Here is a 20,061-nt window from a genome sequence, read left to right as displayed (position 1 = left end):
CAACGTAAAGATGAATGAACAAAATTTAGTAAGGAAAAAACTTATGAATACAAAATTTCTTCAAAAAAGTTCTTTCACTTCGCACCAGGGTGCTTTTTTAGCGGTGACATCTATGAAAGAATGTCCAAACTTCTTGATAAATGGAAAGCAAAACAGGTTGAAATTCACACAGTACTGGAAACTTCACAATAACAAAATTTTAGTGGTGCCATCTTCAGAGAAAATTTATAAGTTGGTCCAGTTTCAAGTTCACTGTTTCTCCTGTAGAGGAGTTCTTTAAGGCACAAGATTTAAATGTGCGGCGTAGAGGTGTACCTCCCGGTACAATAGTAGCAGTAATAATAATAATAATAATAATAATAATAATAATAATAATAATAATAATAATAATAATAATAATAATAATATTTTTTTTTACAAGGGATTGTCGAAAATCTTCAAAAGACACTTGTGAAGGGTCCGCACTCCACAAGTGTGTGGGATTCTTACCCACTAAAAACCACACACCCTTTTCCCACGATGTGTGTCATCACCCCGCAACCGCTCTCGCATTACTTCAGGGTGATATCGTGCTTTGTCTTTCAGACGTCTTCTTTCTTCATTTCTCCTTTATGAACGTTCGTATGCTTCCAAATCCTTCTTCTTCTGACAAAGGATGACCTCCACATGCACTGCCACGCGATCCCAGGATTCCTGGTTTCGCAGCATCATCGAAATAATATTATCTGTTGTCAATTCTCCTAGTTCAGTTTCCACACATCTTCTCTGAATCGTCCAATGGCCGCATACAAAAAAGGTGTGAAATACATCGTCAATGTCATCACAGTATATACACGCTGCGTCACTCGCTCTGCCTAATTTATGCAGGAATTTCAGGAAATATCCATGACCTGTTAGAAGCTGCGTGAGGTAGTAATTTACTTCACCATGGGCCCTTTCAACCCAGATATCCAAGCGTGGTATCAGTCGCTTGGTCCATTTGCCTCGAGGGTCACTTTCCCATCTAAGTTGCCATCGTCTCATCAGCTGACTGAAGGCACGCTTCTTTGCACATTTCTTTCCCAGCTCTCCTTGGGTACGCCAGATTTCATGCCGCTCCAATGCAAGTAGGTCTATTGGGGCTATTGCTGCCACCGCACCGTGAGGATTGCAGGTTCGGAAACCGTGCAGTATGCACATGCAGTACGTAAAGCCGCTCTCCGTTGTACGGCAGCTATCCTCCTCCGATACCAAGCAAATCTCAAGGATTCAGCCCAGATTTCAGAGCCATATAGGAGCACTGACTGAACCGTCGACATGAGAAGACGTCGTTTACTGGATTTTGGACCTTTAATATTTCCCATTAGTCTGCTAAGTGCAGTCATGTATTTTACTGCCTTGTCTGTCGCTCTCTGAATATGATTCCAGAATGTGAGCTTGGAGTCAAGTGTTACTCCTAGATATTTTGTGCTCGCAGTTGTTTCTATCACTAACTCTCCAACAGTCATTGGTACAAGAGTTTCGATCCTTTTCCTCGTCAGAAGAACTATCTCCATTTTGTGTTCGACTAATGTTAGACTGTGGCTCATCATCCATTCTTTTATGCGCCGCATCACCTGATTCAGTTTAATTTGAGCCATTTCAACATTACGAGCTACTAGCAAGGCGGCCACATCATCAGCGTAGCCCACAAGCTTCGTGTCCTCTGGCATCTCCAAACGTAATAAGCCATCATACATTATGTTCCAAAGATCTGGACCAAGAATTGATCCCTGCGCTGCATCAGCCGTCAGACGCTTTGTCTTTTCTCCATCTTCCGTATCATACAACAGAGTGTGATCTTTCAAGTAATCTCTCATTATGAGCATAAGATAATGTGGTAGCTTGAAAGTTTCTTCAAGAGCTACCAACATCTTGCCGAATTGAAGGCATTCTTCACATCCAGGGTCATAAGAAGTGTCAATTTACGGGAATGATGGTTGCCCATTTGTGCCCTTTCTGGTGTATTCACCACCTCCCACACTGCATAATAATAATAATAATAATAATAATAATAATAATAATAATAATAATAATAATAATAATAATAATAATAATAATAATAATAATAATAATTGTTATGGAGATATCCGTGGTCGTTAGAGGTGAAAGAAGGTGCGGGCGGGAATGGGTCTCAACTACAAAGTTAAAGTTAATTTAAAACTTTAACAAAGGTTATATTTTCTTTTCAAAATCAACAAATAACAACAACAGAGAAACAGGTACCAAGTAGCAGGAAAACAAGTTAATAAATTACATTTGCTGGGGTTCAAGCCCCGGGTGAATAATTAATGAGCTCCAAGCTCCACTTTACCAATGTTCAACCAGACCACCTGGGGCAGAATTCCCCTGAAATCAAAGAACACTTGCTCTCACCACATATACGACCTTCAAGAGGCACTCAAAACCTAATTTGAAACGAGCGAAGCGGCTCCCAGTTACTCACGCCTATTTAAGGCATCCTCGACTTTTACAATCGCTTGCCTGCAGGCACAACTTACAAATTTACACAGGGGTATCATGTACCCAACCTACTGGGCTTACTCAGAAAAGAAACAGGTTAATTACATGGCCCAAAATACCAAATTGACTGGAGGCGTAGTTTGCACTCCTAATACACTTTTTAAAACCTAAGTGGCTCTAGGCCGATATACAGGGTCTAATCCCAAGCTAGGGAGGTGACATGTATGAGAAAACTTTAATGCATAAGGAAGAGAAGAAACGGTTATGAAAACGTAGTCACCTCAATTTCAAAATGAAGGGGAGTTCGAGAGGGTGAAGCACTCTCTATCCCCGCTTTACAGTAAAAGAGATATGAAGTTTTTACACAGAAAAGTTAATTTACATTTTAAAGGAATTGGTTACATATTAAAGGTTTCGAACCCTCCCCGAGAGTAGACTGCTGAGCTAGCATTACCTTGTGGATGAGCTGCTGCTTGAAGAAAGAGGCGCTTCCCGCCCCCTGCTATATATTCACACACTGAGAAAGATGTTACTGAAGTGGCACCGAGACAAGAAAATCAGCAGTTTATATACCCTCGTGGAACATTCGAGACCTTTCATGAATGACAACAACCCACCCACAAACTTTTATTGGCTACCAGCAAAAACGAATACACAAAACGATGAAATTAATTACAGAAATTTATGATTGGCTAATTTCAAAACTGGCAGAGGGAAAGGATTTACATTGCCAACCCACAAACCACAGAACAAAATTTAGTAAAAATAAAACTTAGGAATACAATATTTCTTCAAGAAAGTTCATTCCATTGCACCAGAGTGTGTTACCATAGGTTTGGGTAGCGACATCTGTTAGAGAATGTTCAAACTTCTTGATACGGAGCAAACAAACACAAATCAAAATAGACACAGTTCAGAACACTTCAAGATTACCAAATTTACAGTAGTGACATCTTCCGAGAAACCGTCGAGTTCAGGTTTTCTCCTGTAGAGAGGTTTCAACTGGCGCAATATTTGAATTTGCGGCGTGGAGGTGTACTGCCCGGTACAATAATAATAATAATAATAATATTTTTTACTAGGGATTGTGGAAAATCTTCAAAAGACACTTGTGAAGGGTCCGCACTCCACAAGTGTGTGGGATTCTTACCCACTAAAAACCACACACCATTTTTCCATGATGTGTGTCATCACCCCGCAACCGCTCTCGCATTACTTCAGGGTGATATCGTGCTTTGTCTTTCAAACGTCTTCTTTCTTAATTTCTCCTTTATGAACGTTCGTATGCTTCCAAATCCTTCTTCTTCTGACGAAGGACGTTCTCCACGTACACTGCCACGCGATCCCAGGATTCCTGGTTTCGCAGCATCACAGAAATAATATTATCTGTTGTCAATTCTCCTAGTTCAGTTTCCACACATCTTCTCTGAATCGTTCAATGGCCGCATACAAAAAGGTGTGAAATACGTCGTCAATGTCATCACAGTATATGCATGCTGCGTCACTCACTCTGCCCAATTTATGCAGGAATTTCCGGAAATATCCATGCCCTGTTAGAAGCTGCGTGAGGTAGTAATTTACTTCACCATGGGCCCTTTCAACCCAGATATCCAAGCGTGGTATCAGTCGCTTGGTCCATTTGCCTCGAGGGTCACTTTCCCATCTGAGTTGCCATCGCCTCATCCGTTGACTGAAGGCACGCTTCTTTGCACATTTCTTTCCCAGCTCTCCTTGGGTACGCCAGATTTCATGTCGCTCCAATGCAAGTAGGTCTATTGGGGCTATTGCTGCCACCGCACCGTGAGGATTGCAGGTTCGGAAACCGTGCGGTATGCACATGCAATACGTAAAGCCGCTCTCCGTTGTACGGCAGCTATCCTTCTCCGATACCAAGCAAATCTCAAGGATTCAGCCCAGATTTCAGAGCCATATAGGAGCACTGACTGAACCGTCGACATGAGAAGACGTCGTTTACTGGATTTTGGACCTTTAATATTTCCCATTAGTCTGATAAGTGCAGTCATGTATTTTACTGTTTTGTCTGTCACTCTCTGAATATGATTCCAGAATGTGAGCTTGGCGTCAAGTGTCACTCCTAGATATTTTGTGCTCGCAGATGTTTCAATCACTAACTCTCCGACAGTCATTGGTACAAGAGTTTCGATCCTTTTCCTCGTCAGAAGAACTATCTCCATTTTGTGTTCGACTAATGTTAGACTGTGGCTCGTCATCCATTCTTTTATGCGCCGCATCACCTGGTTCAGTTTGATTTGAGCCATTTCAACATTACGAGCTACTAGCAAGGCGGCCACATCATCAGCATAGCCCACAAGCTTCGTATCCCCTGGCATCTCCAAACGTAACAAGCCATCATACATTATGTTCCAAAGATCTGGACCACGGATCGATTCTTGCACTGCACCAGCCGTCAGGCGTTTTGTCTTTTCTCCATCTTCCGTATCATACAACAGAGTGCAATCTTTGAAGCAATCTCTCATTATGCGCATAAGATATTGTGGTAGCTTGAAAGTTTCCTCAAGAGCTACCAACATGTCGCTCCATCTTGCCTAATTGAAGGCATTCTTCACATCCAGGGTCACAAGAAGTGTCAATTTACGGGTATAATTGTTGCCCATTTGTGCCCTTTCTGCTGTATTCACCACCTTCCACACTGCATCTAGCGTCGAGTGTCCTCTCCGAAATCCATGTTGGCGAACAGATAGATCCCCTGCTAGTTGAACTGCTGAGAGGATTCTGAGCTGCAGAAGTTTCTCCAGGCCTTTTCCAGCTGTGTCCAGCATACATAAAGGTCTATAACCACCAAGTTTTCCTTTGCTGATCAGAACAAAACGAGCCATTTTCCTTTGGGGACTAAAAACACCAGTTTGCAGGCAATGATTGTACATATTCAGCAACAGTTCTGGACATAGTTCTGCTATTATCTTTAGCACTTCTGTAGGTATACCATCTGGTCCTGGAGTTTTCTTGTTTCTAAGAGAGCTAATAGCTCTATTCAGCTCTTCTACAGTGAAGAGGGGTAAATCATCCAGTTCTTTTTCGTCGTCACAGTCAATCCTCTCTGGATGGTCTGGGAATAGTGCATCCACAATTCGTTTAATTGTTTGCGGATCCGCCCTCGGGGTTGAAAATGTCCCGAGTTCCTTCATTACAATCTTATAACCTTGTCCCCATGGATCATCTTCTACTTCTTCAGCCAGTGCCCACCATTTATCGGCTTTACTTTTTCTGATTGCATTACAGAGTTCCTTCTTCGCTGACTTGTACTCCGCTGTGACTGAGGTATTCTCTTGACTGCCCCTCATCCTCTGAGCTGTGCGTCGAAGTCGCAGACATTCTTTCTCAGTTCAGCAATCTCTTCGGTCCACCAGCACGCTGGGCACTTGCTATTTCGCGGTCTCCTTCGGGGCATTGAGGCATTGCATGCTTGATGGATTAGCTGCATAGTGAGTTCAACACATACACCAGTTGCTTCTTTCCCTCTACGAGCAAAACATTTTTCAGTTATGTTCTCCATTCCATTCCGTATTACATCAATGAACTTTTCCTTGTCGATACCGGCTACGTTCCACCGGGCTGGCCTGTGCAAGATGTTTCTTTCTTGAGGAGATTCTTGGAGCAGTCGAAAGATGATATATTGGTGATCGCTCCCCGTGTAGTTCTCAATCACTTTCCATTCAGAAATCTTAGGCGTAATATCCTCTGATGAAAAGGTTACATCCGGTATTGTTTCCTGACATCCTGGCCGTCGAAATGTTGGCACATTTCCAATGTTGTTGACCACCAAACCCGTTCTGGCTGCCATCTCCATTATACGACGTCCTCTGGAGTCTGTTTGTGGCATGCCCCATTCCAACGCTTGAGCGTTACGTCACCAGCGACCACTAGTTTGTTTTTTTTTCCATTCTGCGTATTACATCCTCAAGACCATCAAGTTTCATCTGAAAGTTGGAAACAGATTCATTTGGCGTAAAATAGCAGGTTACAATAGTGATTCCCCCAGTCTGTACCCAAACAAAACCGTCATCGCATCCATGCTGTGTTACTGGGACTTTTCCTAGATCTGGTATCCAAATTGCAGCTGTTCTGAGGTTATCCACAAACCACCCTGGATGGTCCCTCTCTTGATATGGTTTGCTAATAATAACAATGTTTACTTCCATCTCGTAAATCAGCTGTGTCATAAGATCGTTAGCTGTTTGACTCCTGTGCATGTTTGCTTGAAGTATTCGCATCATTTACTGTGATTGTTTGCCTTCTCCAGAGCTTCACGAAATATTGCACATGCTCCCGATCCAGAAATATGATTTCGTTTAGCTTCATTGACACCCTTGTCTGTACAAAGCATACATCGTGGATTGTTCTTTTTACAGTCTACTGCCTTGTGGCCAGATTCTCAACACTTAAAACAGAGCTTACTTCTGTCGGGGCCTGTGCAGTTTCTTGCCAGGTGACCATATGATAGGCATCGGAAGCAGCGAGGTAACATGGTTCTAGCTCTTACTCTGCAGTATAGCCATCCTATCTTAATTCTTCCTGTTTCCAGTAATTTCTGAGCGTCCTCGTTTTTGGTTTCGAAGATGGCAAGTTTCTGTCCCCAGCTGTTTGGTTTCGAGACCGATATTTTCAGTTCGCCATGGGGATTGCCGGAATCTCGTCTTACAGCTTCCTCCACGTCTGCGGCGGTAGTGACGCCATCCATGTCTCGAATCTCCAGTGTAGTTCGGGGGATTAAAACCTTTACATTGCCATCACGTCCGAGGGCATCTCTCAGAGAATTACTGAATACCTCCTTATTTTCAATCTTAGTTGTTTTGTTGAATTCAAGAACAGCTCCAGCTCTTGTTTTACAGATGGATCGGATGCCTGCTCCACTGTCTTCCGGCTTCACCCTGTTCCTGATATCCTTCAGAACATCAGCGAAAGTCTTACCGTTCATTGGTTTGATAATTACGGCTTCTGAACGACTCCTAGATTTAGAATGAGGTCGTTTCCCACTTTCACTAAGCACCGTAGTTTCAGGATCATTACTGGCCTGTTTCGTTGGAATATCTTCGTGCTTCCTATCCTCATTCTTCTTCTTTCTCTGCTTCTTGGACAGAAATGTCTCCCATTTTCCTTGATCTTCCTCCTCCGAGTCATTTGTCACTGGTGATGTGTTGGACAATTCCTTATTCTCCATGGTAATTGGTCTCTGCTTTAGTTCTTCTGCAGATTTCTTCTACGACATCCCGCATGTTGCTCCAGCCTCTAAAGCTTCTTCCAACTTCATGAGGCCATTCTTTATTTCTGTTTTTAGGTTTTTGAGAGGAATAGCCATTATGTTCTTCAACAATGATCTTGCAGTCTTAAGATGCACCTCTTCTTTTTACTGATTCTCCATTATCTGCCGACTGATATCATCAATCAGATTTAGGTGAGTACTCCTACCATTTTGGCCATTGTGGAAACTTTCCCTTGATACACCAGGGAGCTCCACTGTATCACACAGAATAATAATAATAATAATAATAATAATAATAATAATAATAATAATAATAATAATAATAATAATAATAATAATAATAATGATGATGATAATGGCTTCTTTACAGGCTTAGGGTGACCTACTATGGATAAAATAAATGGCAAAGACATGATAAATACACAGTCCCCAAGCCACGGGAATTAAGAATACAAGGGGGGTTGGTTCTAAGAATTGAACCGGGCTCATCAGACCAAAGGCACGTATTCTATCCATTTTGCCACAAAGCTGGACTTTAATTTGCTAAACCTTAGGTTATTATCTCCACTGATCAGGTGTTGATTACTGACGGTAGCAGAGCCCAGGGCGGCAGCTTGTGAAACGGCACTGACAACACAACAGGTTACTCCGTTGGCTATTGGCTGCAGCTCAGAATGCTTAGGGCTTGACATTCACTAAACCAACTACGGTATCGAAAAGGGGTATCCTAATTCTAATGGTAGCCCACGTATTGATCCCAGCATACGCCACTGATTTTTTAACACACATGCCTTTTGAGGAGATCCAGTTGAAGTCATGTTTAGGGCTATAAGAATGGGAGAGGGAGCCATGAAATGACTGACTCACAGGCTGCTCAGAATTCTATAAAGGGAATTCTGAAATCTGGTATTTTAATGAGCACTGATTGTGTTAGCGATATCCACAGGCAAAATTCACAATATTCTGCCTTAATATATTCTACCAGACTTGACTAAACAGAATCGGTGTTGCTCCCTGAGTATGTACTTGATTTACTGGAAGATGTGTGTCACTTTGGTAACAACTTCGCAGGCATTAGGGTGTGGTTATTTGGAGCATGTAATCGAAGAAAAAAACTGAATACAGTATGTGCTTGACTAATGTTTACACCTCAGTGAATGCATCCCTATTGATAAACTTGATCAGTCACTCGGATAGAGGAGACCTGCGGTATCCCCAGCTATGACTTACTGGCTTAATTTCGGGGCTATATGAATATGTTGAGGTGGCTCTACTGTACTGCAAGAACTCTTCAAGTCATTTAAAGTGTGTAATTAACAATTATCACCAGAAACTTGCACCAGAAACTGTGGTGGCCAAAACTGTGAAACCTCTGCTTAGCAATGTAGGGAAGTATCATACTGATAAAGTTTCCAGGTTTTCTTGTCTGTCGAAATCTCCTTTTCGAGAAGTCCTGAAGCGATAAATCTCTAGAGCACTGCTTTACTGGTATAACTCTTTCCTTTTTCTACTTTACTTTCAGATTTTCAGCTTCACTTATGTGCTTATTTACCAGTATTCTCACGATAACTAGGGCTGTTTGGTGCTGCCATCGAGTGGTGGATTCTTCGCAAGTCACATTACTCATTTGAGTATGGAATGAGCAAGCAGTATAAGCAGCCATCGGATGCATATTGAACAGGCGGTGATTTAACATATATTGAATAGGCGGACCGCTAAATAGAATATTTAGGTACATATTCTTCAATATTTCACTACTTGACTTTCTAGTCAGTATGGATTTTATAATGGAGGTTTTAAAGCTTGTTACTTGTAGTGCATGATTCTTGGCATTCGCCTTTGACAATTCAAATTCAGATGACTGGTGAATCGACTGTTTTGGTTTAGGATGCTACCGATGTTGAATATATAATACCATATCAATATGCCAATAGATGTGATGTGCTATTGGACAGTGGAAAATATTCTTAACACTCAAACTTATGAAGTTATTTTTATTTGATATTAATAATGTTCATATTGTATTTGTTTTGAAAAAATGTACTAAATACTATTTCTGAAAGAAGTCAGATATCCTTACATTTGTGCCCAATACATTATATTACAAATATCATTTGGTACTTCAATACGAAGTTGAGAAAGAGGGATCCACCATCCTGATTAATTAATGGGACCAATCAGGGTGCGAAATCACAAAAAATTGGGGAGGGGGAGAAAGAACATAGGGCTTAATTACTGGTGTTTATTTCAGGTAGTATCTGGCGGGAGATGGGGTATAAAATTCCCCTGTAAATAAAATACCCCCTCCCTCAGAAAAATGTAAATTTTAGATCTTTTTGTCTTAATTTGGTTGTGATAACAAGAATGAAAAACATTAGAAAGTTATTCCAACCAGCTGAGAAGTTTATGATAGACTGTCCGTTTCTTATAAAGGCCAGACGAGGTGCGATTTGTCCTGACTTATTGCTTTATTAGCAGAACCTTCGTCTACCAGGGCTATGTGCTGACTGAACAAATTTGTTGGTTTGTACGCACCCTAAGTGAATATTGTTCTATTGATACCTATCCTACCGGGTGAGTTGGCCGTGCGCGTAGAGGCACGCGGCTGTGAGCTTGCATCCGGGAGATAGTAGGTTCGAATCCCACTATCGGCAGCCCTGAAAATGGTTTTCCGTGGTTTCCCATTTTCACACCAGGCAAATGCTGGGGCTGTACCTTAATTAAGGCCACGGCCGCTTCCTTCCAACTCCTAAGCCTTTCCTATCCCATCGTCGCCATAAGACCTATCTGTGTCGGTGCGACGTAAAGCCCCTAGCAAAAAAAAGATACCTATCGGAAACACACCCTCTCCAAGAAGTACAGGAGTGGTGTAAGCTCGAGTTACTTACAGCAATGACAAGGGAAGAGAGCTTCAAGAAATTTACATTTTTGCCCACATTTCAGATGGACTTGCCAGAATGAAACATGAACAATAGACTGAAGACGTGGATTGCCACTGTTGCATTGTTTTCTTGCTCAAGGTCTGACAGTCATTTGATTTATTGCTGATGTTTCTATGAAAATATGCACAGTAAAAAATCATTAATTTCAGCAATAAACTATACGTGTTCTACATTTTCCTCATTATTTTATAATGAAAGAATCCATCCCCCAGGCAATTTTAGTGGGGGCGGGGGGGAACCTTTGAGATAAAATCGCCGGTGGGGGGAAAAGTCCTTCCCTTCCCTCCTGTGATTTCGCACCCTGGCCCAGTATTTATTTGGGTGGCACTGGTGGTGATGGTGGTAGTAGTAGTAGTAGTACCTTCATTGTTATAATGGTATCATTATATTTCCATTTTTGTTTTGTCTAGGTTCACCATTGAATATTATCGTCAAGGGAAGCCAGGAAAACAGCAGGTGATTTCTGGCCTTGTGCAACCTGAAAGAGAAGATTTCACTGCCGGAGACTGTCTTACTGTGGACCTCAGGGCACTTGAAGAATTTCTAAATGAAAAGAAACAACTTTTCTACAGCCTAAAAATAGATTACATTCCTGAGAGTTGAACACTGATGTTAGTTTTGACTAGTGTACTTTTACGCTTTTACAATTCATCAATTGATGGAAGTGGTTCAGCCATTCACCAAGAAGCTTGAGTATTCTTTAAAGCATTAAGACGCATTGTAAACGTTTTGTACAGATAGGATCTTTACTGGAGAGTTGTTTAAAGTCTGTACACAGAATGTGTGAGAAAACAAACCTTCTGCGCAAATAGCTTGTCCAATGAGTAGTCAGCATGAAGGGAAAAGAGTGGGAGACTGAACATGACATGTTCACACTACACATTGGGGGTTGGTCTTGAAGCAGAAAACATGTCTCATACTGAAAATAAAAAGTTGCATGTTAACACCTTTAAATAACGGCAGCCCAAGAGAACTCAGGTGCATCACACGAGTGTTTTGGAATGTGCTCAGCAGATCTGTGAAATGCATTAAACAGTATATGGGACCTTTAGACCCTGCTTCCTTTCGAAGACTAGCTGGGAGAAAGCAAAGGAAGCATGTGCTGCCTGACTCTGTCGTCTCCCGAGTGATGTCATGTGCACCGTAACTTATGTCACAGATGCCGAATACGGACTTTAATCATTGAGTTCTGCTCATTGTTAACACGGGGTTCATACACAGGGACATCGGAATAAATCGGTCAATGGTACTGACAGTCTTCAACATTCTTCTGTAACACCACATTTCAAAAGCTTCTGTTCTCTCCTATGTTTCACTTCCATACAATGCGACACTTCCAGATGAAAGTCTTCAAGAACATCGTTCTAATTCCTATATCAATGTTTGAAGTGAGCAAATTTCTTTTCTTAAGAAAGGCCTTCCTTGCTTGTGCCAGTCTGCATTTTATGTTTTCCTTACTTCTGCCATCACTGGTTATTTTACTACCCAGTAACAGTATATCTATTGCCTTTAAGGCTTCATTTTCTAATCTAATATTTCCTGCAATTTCTCCAGATCTTCTGTAGACTCAGATAAAATAACAATATCATCAGCAAAACTCAGGGTTTTGATCTCCACTCCTTGGATTGTAATTCCCTTTCCAAATTCTTCTTTGATTTCCTTTATTGCCTGTTAAACTGCAGTCTCATTCCTTCCTGGATTGCTGCTTCTTTATCAAAGCCCTCGATTCTTATCACTGCAGACTGATTTTCATATAGATTATAGAAAATTCTCCTTTCTTATTCCTCATGAAGAACAAAAGAAAAGTAAAAGATATTAATTGTATTCAAGAGGGCAAGTTTTGAAATTAACACACAATACATTAGAAATATATATAATCAACAGATTGCAAACAAACTATTTTCAATATCAACCAAATTAATTATTTTATAACTGTTATCATACTAATTTTATTCAAAACACATCCATTTTTTTAATAAATAAATGTTTTCATCATCAGCAGTCCAACGTCCTTACCTTTTATTAAACATTTAATAATGTATCTCATGAACATATAAAATGAAATCTCAGCACCTTTCCTGTTTCACCAAAACTTATTCCTGTAACAAAATTCAACCAGCAAACACATGAATGGAACAACCAGAACAAGTCAAATCCTTATAAGAAAGGCAGTTCAACTAAATAGACGTACGGCGTGATTATATAATTAAAAATCATTTAGTATTTGACTAAAAACTAAAAAAAAATTAACAGACACTAAAGAGACTGCCAGACTAACGAATGCGCGCGTACCCTTCCTCACAGCACATAAAAAGTCTCCACTGGCGCTATACAAATCGGTTAACCGCATGAACGACTTTGTTCCGTATTTCCGCTAATAATTTTGTTATTAATTAATTAAAGCAAATAATCAGCTGATAAAACAACAGGGCTTGTACAAATTGCTTGTTTTAATAATTCCTATAATTCCTTGTTTCATCCAGCTAAAATGGAATACAAATGCAAAGTTTTCTCCACAAAGTACTGCATTGCGCCGTGCTGGCCGCTAGGGAGTTGCCGTAGGAAAGCACACCCCCTGAGTTTGATTCGAAGCCAGCGGCGTTTATTGGTCCGTTACGAAGCATTAGTACAGCGAACAACCAAAGATGGTTGATTTTAACATGTTTTCGAATATATGTTAGGTTTATTAAACTAAAACATTAGAAGAAAAGACGATAAATGAAGTGTAAAATTATTGGGAGTTGTGCAACCCTGCAACAATACCACGCACTGCCCCTGGGTACCGTATGTTATGATCAGATGGTATGGTACTCCATAAATTCAATTTTAATTACGGTAATTCGCGCTTTTATATCGTTCTCAGATTTATCTCTGTAGAAGTGGTAAAGGTACTTCTCCGAACAAGTTGACTAAGCATCGGATTTTTTAAAAATCCTCGTTCCCTCTCGCTTGTGGCCGGTGTTTCTTCGTCACACAATGAAACCTGCCTCGATCCTTGCTTTGTCCGTTGTCCCTGAGAAACCCGGTCTTTCCTTGTGGTGGACCTCCGGTTCACGGCCTGGTGAATACATTTGACGCACCAAATGTGCTGTAAATAGATCCTGGGATCGCCGCCTGGTGGAGTTCAATACGGAACATGTGATGATATTGAAGGCGTCGATGCCAAGGGAAGAAAATTTAGGAAAGGTGACTATGCTCATGTTTTCATGTGCAACGATGACAGGAGGAGTATGTGGGAAAGGAGTCCATAAAACTTGGCGGTAAATGATAGAAGAAACTAAAGAAGGCCAAAGGAGAGATGGAGGGACAAGATAACAGAAGACCTGAGAGAGAAAGTCTGAAAACGAGAGGAAGATGGGGAAGGAACACCTGGAGGAAGAAAATTAGACTCTCTATGACGCGGGAAAAGGCTGAAATAGATACGCCTTTCATTGTTCACGACATTTCAAAATAAGCAGAAGTTAATGAATTTATACTAAACTAGCTGGTGTACCCGTGCTTCACTCCGGAATTCTGATGATGATGATTATGCTGCCTGTTTTTAGGGGCCTAACATCGAAGGTCATCGGCCCCTACTACGGAATTCTACACTGTATACAGAATTCTAGATGAAATATATACGCTGTGAATAAGATTTTATTAAATTGCGTAATAATATAGGTATCTAAAAATTAAATATGAGGCGCCTTCCTGTAAAATATCGTTCCATCCAGCGTGAATAAAGTTATTTATCCTATACTGTAGGGATTTATTTCCCGACTTTACATATAGATTTTCATTGAATTCTGTTCATCCATTTTCTCGTCGCTCGGCAATGATATGGATTTAGCAACAAAAATCGATTTTTAATTTGTTATCATGGCCGGTACAATAAAAATGTAGAAGTCATAAATTATCAGAAATTTAATTCCATATAAATTTATTTATATAGAAATTGATCGATAGCACCACTATTAACATAGATTTTTGTGAATTGGATTTCAGGCTTTCCCCTAAACTACCATTTCACTCAGCGTGAATAAAATTGTTTGTAGCCTAGATCGTAGTGCATCATTCCCTGACTTTACATACTGATTTTCATTAAATTATCTTCAGCCATTTTATCGTGATGCGCATACATACATACAGAGAGACAGAGATGACGGAAAAGTTAAAAGTGCATTTCCTTGTTACTGAGGACAGGACCGATACAGAAATACCATTCTTTTTAAATTCTGAGCAATGTACAGACAAAACTCTTATTTTATATATATATTGTACCTTCCCCTGTCCGCCATTTAGCCTAGCTCAGCGGAGACGCTGCGTGGTACGTTCATGCATAAAGGTAGATATGGGTCAAAAAGTATATCTAAAATTCACTTAAAATCATAGGACAGGTCCTAGAATACATTATTCGTAAGTGAGAACTCGAAAAAATAATAGGGTGGAAATGTTTATTAACAATAAGCGTGAGACAAGAATGGTAATTTCCCGAACAAAAAAAAAACAAAACTTACAAAAATATTACAGTAAAATTTGCCTTCACAATTTTAAATAGAAACACGGGTCTCGTATCTAAATTACAATTACTACTGTGAAATACGGTGGTATTATTGTGTTTTTGACGTAGGATTCAAATAAATTAAACTGTGCATGGCATGTAGCCTCGATCTGAGTCGTCTCTTTACATGAAATATAATTATAGATTCGCACATCTTGACCTGATTAAACAAATCCGAACTAGTCGGTAAATAAACACAAAAAACACTTGCTTGGGACTGGCATTTACCCCCAAAAGGACACTGAACTTACAATCACGGGATCCGCCCGGAACAAATTGGAGAGGGAACAGAACCTCACAACCTCAAAATGCACGTGATGCAAATCCCTTGATCAACGATGCGTACAATAAAAATGGACAAAAACACATCGGACAAACACACACAAGGTCAAAATAAACAAATCCTGAAAAAAAAACAAAAAACATATATATTGGACATCATCGTCTGGGGTCCTGGGTCTCGAACGCGAGACCTCTAGGTCTTTGGATGTCAATTGCCATGTATTACGCACGGTGGGTGATCGCCGGTTAACATAGCAACCCCTGGTCAGCAGTAGAGAGAGAAAGTGAACGGCGAAATATGTTTACACGCAAACAGAACTAACCTGCCTCGGTCTAGATAACGGGTTTGTATGTACAGCCAGTCCATTCGATCATTGCGGCTCAGTCAGCCAACATCAATAGTCTTCACCTGCGTTTGGGGACATAGAACCTATTCTCCTCTTGGCTTTCAAAAGCATTCTCGTCTTTCAACACGTTGTCAGAGAGGCGGGTCTCTGAGCTAAACTTACATCCCATTATGGCACATCAAACTGTGTCCCAATATTGGCTGCACCCGGCTAAAATAGCGACACGAAATGAATTATTATTATGCCGCAATTAGGCCTCACATCAGCCTGTACTCAAATACATAATTCGCATCTCTCAAGAGGATAGCCTGTTCTCTTTACGTTGTCTCACGCCTCGCATCTAGAATACACAGGTTCGAATCTAGGCTCACTCTTAGCCTATACTCGCATCCAAACCTCCTTGGGCTACTTTCACACATATCTCACTGCGGTGTCACACACACATATCTCGGCTCTATCTGGTCACGCATCTACCCTGTAAAGGTTCTCATCCCAAACACGGGTAAGGATTAGTCTGTTGCGGTGTCATATAAAAGACCCTCTCTGGATCACAACGATATAAATATCTATCTGGTCTCGCTGCAAGAAGAAAAACAAGCTCCATGCGTAGTAATGCTCATCCTAAAGCTGTTAACTATGTCGTCTCCGATACCGGGTTCCCCGTTCGAACCTCTGGAGGTAAGTTGACCTCCAACTCATTTTGACGACTTTGATATCAATATAACCCTCGCATCCACACATGGTGCATAAGAAATCTACATACAAAATCGCGTAATAACCACTAAACACTCATTACCCTCATACCATCTAAAGCAAAGCTAATAACACATGGCTGGTGCCTGCCGTCAGCCCCAAGCTATTACTTAACCTACACTAGAAATAAACATGTCTAAAGCATTTAGAAGCTAAATTTTAAATATTTACATTACTGAAAAGGCCCCGAGTCGAATCTATACCTACAAGTCACGATTAAATGCAGTTCAACTCATCTGAAATCCTCCTCCATAGCCTCAGCGCGTCGTCCAGGGCTGCATTGTGGAATTAGCACATTCTGGAGCTATGTGCACTGGATCGTGAAGCCTTGCACTCGAATCTTGGGAATGCCATTACAGTTGCTCTCTTCTTCTTTGTCGATCTTCGGCAAATCCTGGAAACTGGATGATGAAGTATGACACTCCTCTTCACTGCCTTGTATGTATTCGCATACAATGCCGCAAACTAGGCCAGATGTTAGTAACTTTAATCTGCTACTTATGATGTTAGTCCGACCATGAGTGAAGCCTATTATGGGTATGCCACCCGGTCACAACAAGTCCGTATGGCGTAAGTACGCGTACCGCACCAAATTGAAGAACTTGATCCAGTTACGATATTTGTTTACTCACAGAAAATGTTCGGGTGAGCTAGTCTACTCCCTATCTATAACGTTCTAATCACTTTGTTAGAAACACTTTGTCTCGAGACTGTATACGAGAGACACGCACTATACACTGGTCTTTCAGCAACTAGACCCAAGCTCACACGGCTGCAAACGTATTTATAGTATTTTCCAGTTTCTGGTGGACTGGGTACTTCCCCGTTCTCACGAGAGATTGTTTACCGGCCGTCCCTTCTCAACGGTTGTTTGAATTTAAGTAAGGAAACCTTTAATATGCCTACTTGTCACCGCTATGGTGCAAATAGTGATCCATAATTCCAATCAATATTTTCCAGTGTTTTACATTCGCCGAAACTTGCACTCGTGTGAAAATAACATCTCAGATTAGCACGGTACTAGGCCTTGAGTGCTCAGATTTGGCTATGTGTTGTTGGCACTACTGCATTCACGTGACAAATTCAAACATCTCTGTCTCACGATCTTCCTTCTCCTATTCTGACTCGCTTGGGAACGCTATCTACGGGGTCTCCACGAGTAAGTTCAAAATAAGGCATGCTTCCCCTTTTCTATGAGTAACCGCAAGGACTGCTGCTTGCGCTACAGGGTTCGCTCCCGGAAGTACCGTATCACCACATTACAAAGTACGATCCAAATATCTTCATGTACGTTAATAAAATATTCAGAGCCCGAACTACAAGACTGGACAGAACCGGATGCAGCTGTGCAGCACTGGACACCTGACAAGCGAGCCGACTCCAGGATGGACACATTTTTTAAGTATTCCACGTGGACTATCACTGACAAACAAGTATGCTCTTGATCAAGAGTAATCTGTTATTGGTTACAGCAGAGGCGACTGTAGAGTGTCATCATTCTATTTACAGTTGGAGATGGTAATGCTCGAGTCGCCGGCCATTACTGAGGAAACCGTGAGAACTATACCCGCGAATGTGTTGATTTTTCTTGAAACGCCGACGAATGACAAAGAACTTTCCCTTTTTTCACACCAGAAAAATGCTGCAGGGAGCTGTACTTTAAATAAGACTACGGCCGCTTCCTTCCCACTCCTATGCCTTCCCTATCTCATCATCGCCATAAGACCTACCTGTGCCAGACCAACGTGAAGCAAATCCGGGAGGCATTAGGAAGTATGTTGCAAAACTGAAGAAAGTATTCATGGATTTAAAAGACGGATTAACGAAAATACTTGTCTAAAATAATTTTGAATGATCAAATAATACACTGCTGTGCAAAACTTAAGGTCGAAAGTAATGTTCGCATGTTGTGTGACGGCCAAGTAACATGCTTTGATGAAACTTGAACCATACATAGGAAAAACTGCTATAATGTGGTACGGTAGGCAACAGAAATCAAATTCCTAGATCCCAATAATATTGCACTTCAAACCCCCGGCGTGGTGTTGGCAGAAATTATAGTACACAACCTCTTATTCTCAGCAATTAAGGACACTTTTATTCTCCGTCCCGCGTAGTAGGGAAAATAATACTAATCCACCAGCGGTAAAAGTTCATATAACCACACTTCAGCTGAAAATTGTAGTGTAGATACATTGTAGTATAGATACAGTACCTACATTTAGATCGTGCCATATCTTGCCTGCTATATTCGTGTGTTATCTTATGTGTGTATCTATTAGAGCGTAGTATTAATAATAATTTGTCTAAGCATTTAGCTTTGTTGGTAATCTTTGAGTACAGTAGTTCTTCCACATTTCATTTCCGTTTGTGCTTAGTAGTGACGTAAGGTACCGGTATTGTAATTAGGATACGTCTGAAAGTAGTTTAAAAAATACTGTAGTGTATTGTACAGTAGTATACGAGTAATATCCTATTAGAATTTATTGTGCTTATCTTATTATTGTAAAATATTTGTGTAGCACTGGTGTAGTAGAGGTATCCGTAGAAACTCATACTAAAATTCTGTTGTTGTAATTAGGATAGGCTTAATTGCAATTTGGAATTGTGTAGTTCTTGTGTATTACTTTCGATATTCAGTAATTAACAGCAGTTTTTATCCTGTTAGGGGTTGTAGGATAAAAAATAGAGTACGACTAAGTAGTATTGTAGTGTATTCATATATTAATTACCTTATTGTAGTGTGATCTTTGAGTACTATCCCAGACAATATATCCCTCCGTTCACTTATTTTTTGCAAATAAGTTATTTTATTTTTATTTTTATTTCTTCCGAAAAGAATGGCTAAGGAGCGCGAGTGTACGAACTGTGGGTGTGGCGAGGCATTGAGGGGTATGAGGGAGGTGTTGGAGAGTTTGAGGGAGATAATTAGGATTCTCACAGAAGACAGGAAGGAACAATGTACAGGTTACAGTAGGTGTACAAGAGGGAGGGGAAGGAAAGGGGGGAGTTGTAGAAGACAGGTGGTCTAAAGTTCTAAGGGGAAGGAGATTGCAGGCTAAGGGCTCTATTCAGGATCAGAATTCAAGACAGGTGTCTGTGTGAAATCAGTACGAGTCACTCCAGGTAGAACAACAGAGGGAAGATGAGGGATAGGGAACTGTTGCTGAGACGTGTGGAAGGAGGAAGGGAAAAGGTAGGAAAGGGAAATGTAGAGTAGAGGATAGAAAAAGACAGGTGGAACAGGGTCACTGGAAGGAGAAAAGGGAGGAGGAAGTAGCTTCTGCAGTTATCAGGAAAGATAGGGTTGACCAGGAAGGGAGGGGATCAAATGAGGTGGGTAGTGTTGAGGCTCTGGTCATGGGGGATTCCATCGTTAGACACGTGGGGAAAGTGTGTGGAGGAAAGGGAACCAGGGTAGAATGTTATCCAGGAATTAGGTTGAGGCAGATGTTGAGGAAAGTAGAAGAGAGG

The 20,061-nt window shown here is 40.9% G+C and overlaps 1 protein-coding gene across 1 annotated transcript in view; it reads left to right on the top strand.

Moving 5' to 3' along the window:
• LOC136875029 (probable E3 ubiquitin-protein ligase sinah) overlaps window positions 1-12,663 on the top strand; it is a 205,998-nt gene extending 193,335 nt beyond the window's left edge. The window contains exon 4 of the mRNA XM_067148748.2: window positions 11,076-12,663. Within this exon, the coding sequence (XP_067004849.2) occupies window positions 11,076-11,268 (193 nt within the window). The 3' untranslated portion in view covers window positions 11,269-12,663. The remainder of the gene's footprint in view (window positions 1-11,075) is intronic.
• The last annotated feature ends 7,398 nt before the right edge of the window (window positions 12,664-20,061 follow it).

This window comes from Anabrus simplex, chromosome 5 (genome assembly GCF_040414725.1).
Source record: "Anabrus simplex isolate iqAnaSimp1 chromosome 5, ASM4041472v1, whole genome shotgun sequence".
In the NCBI taxonomy this organism is placed as follows: domain Eukaryota; kingdom Metazoa; phylum Arthropoda; class Insecta; order Orthoptera; family Tettigoniidae; genus Anabrus; species Anabrus simplex.
Note: the sequence above shows the minus strand (reverse complement) of the source record. Positions and strands in the feature narration are given on the sequence as shown.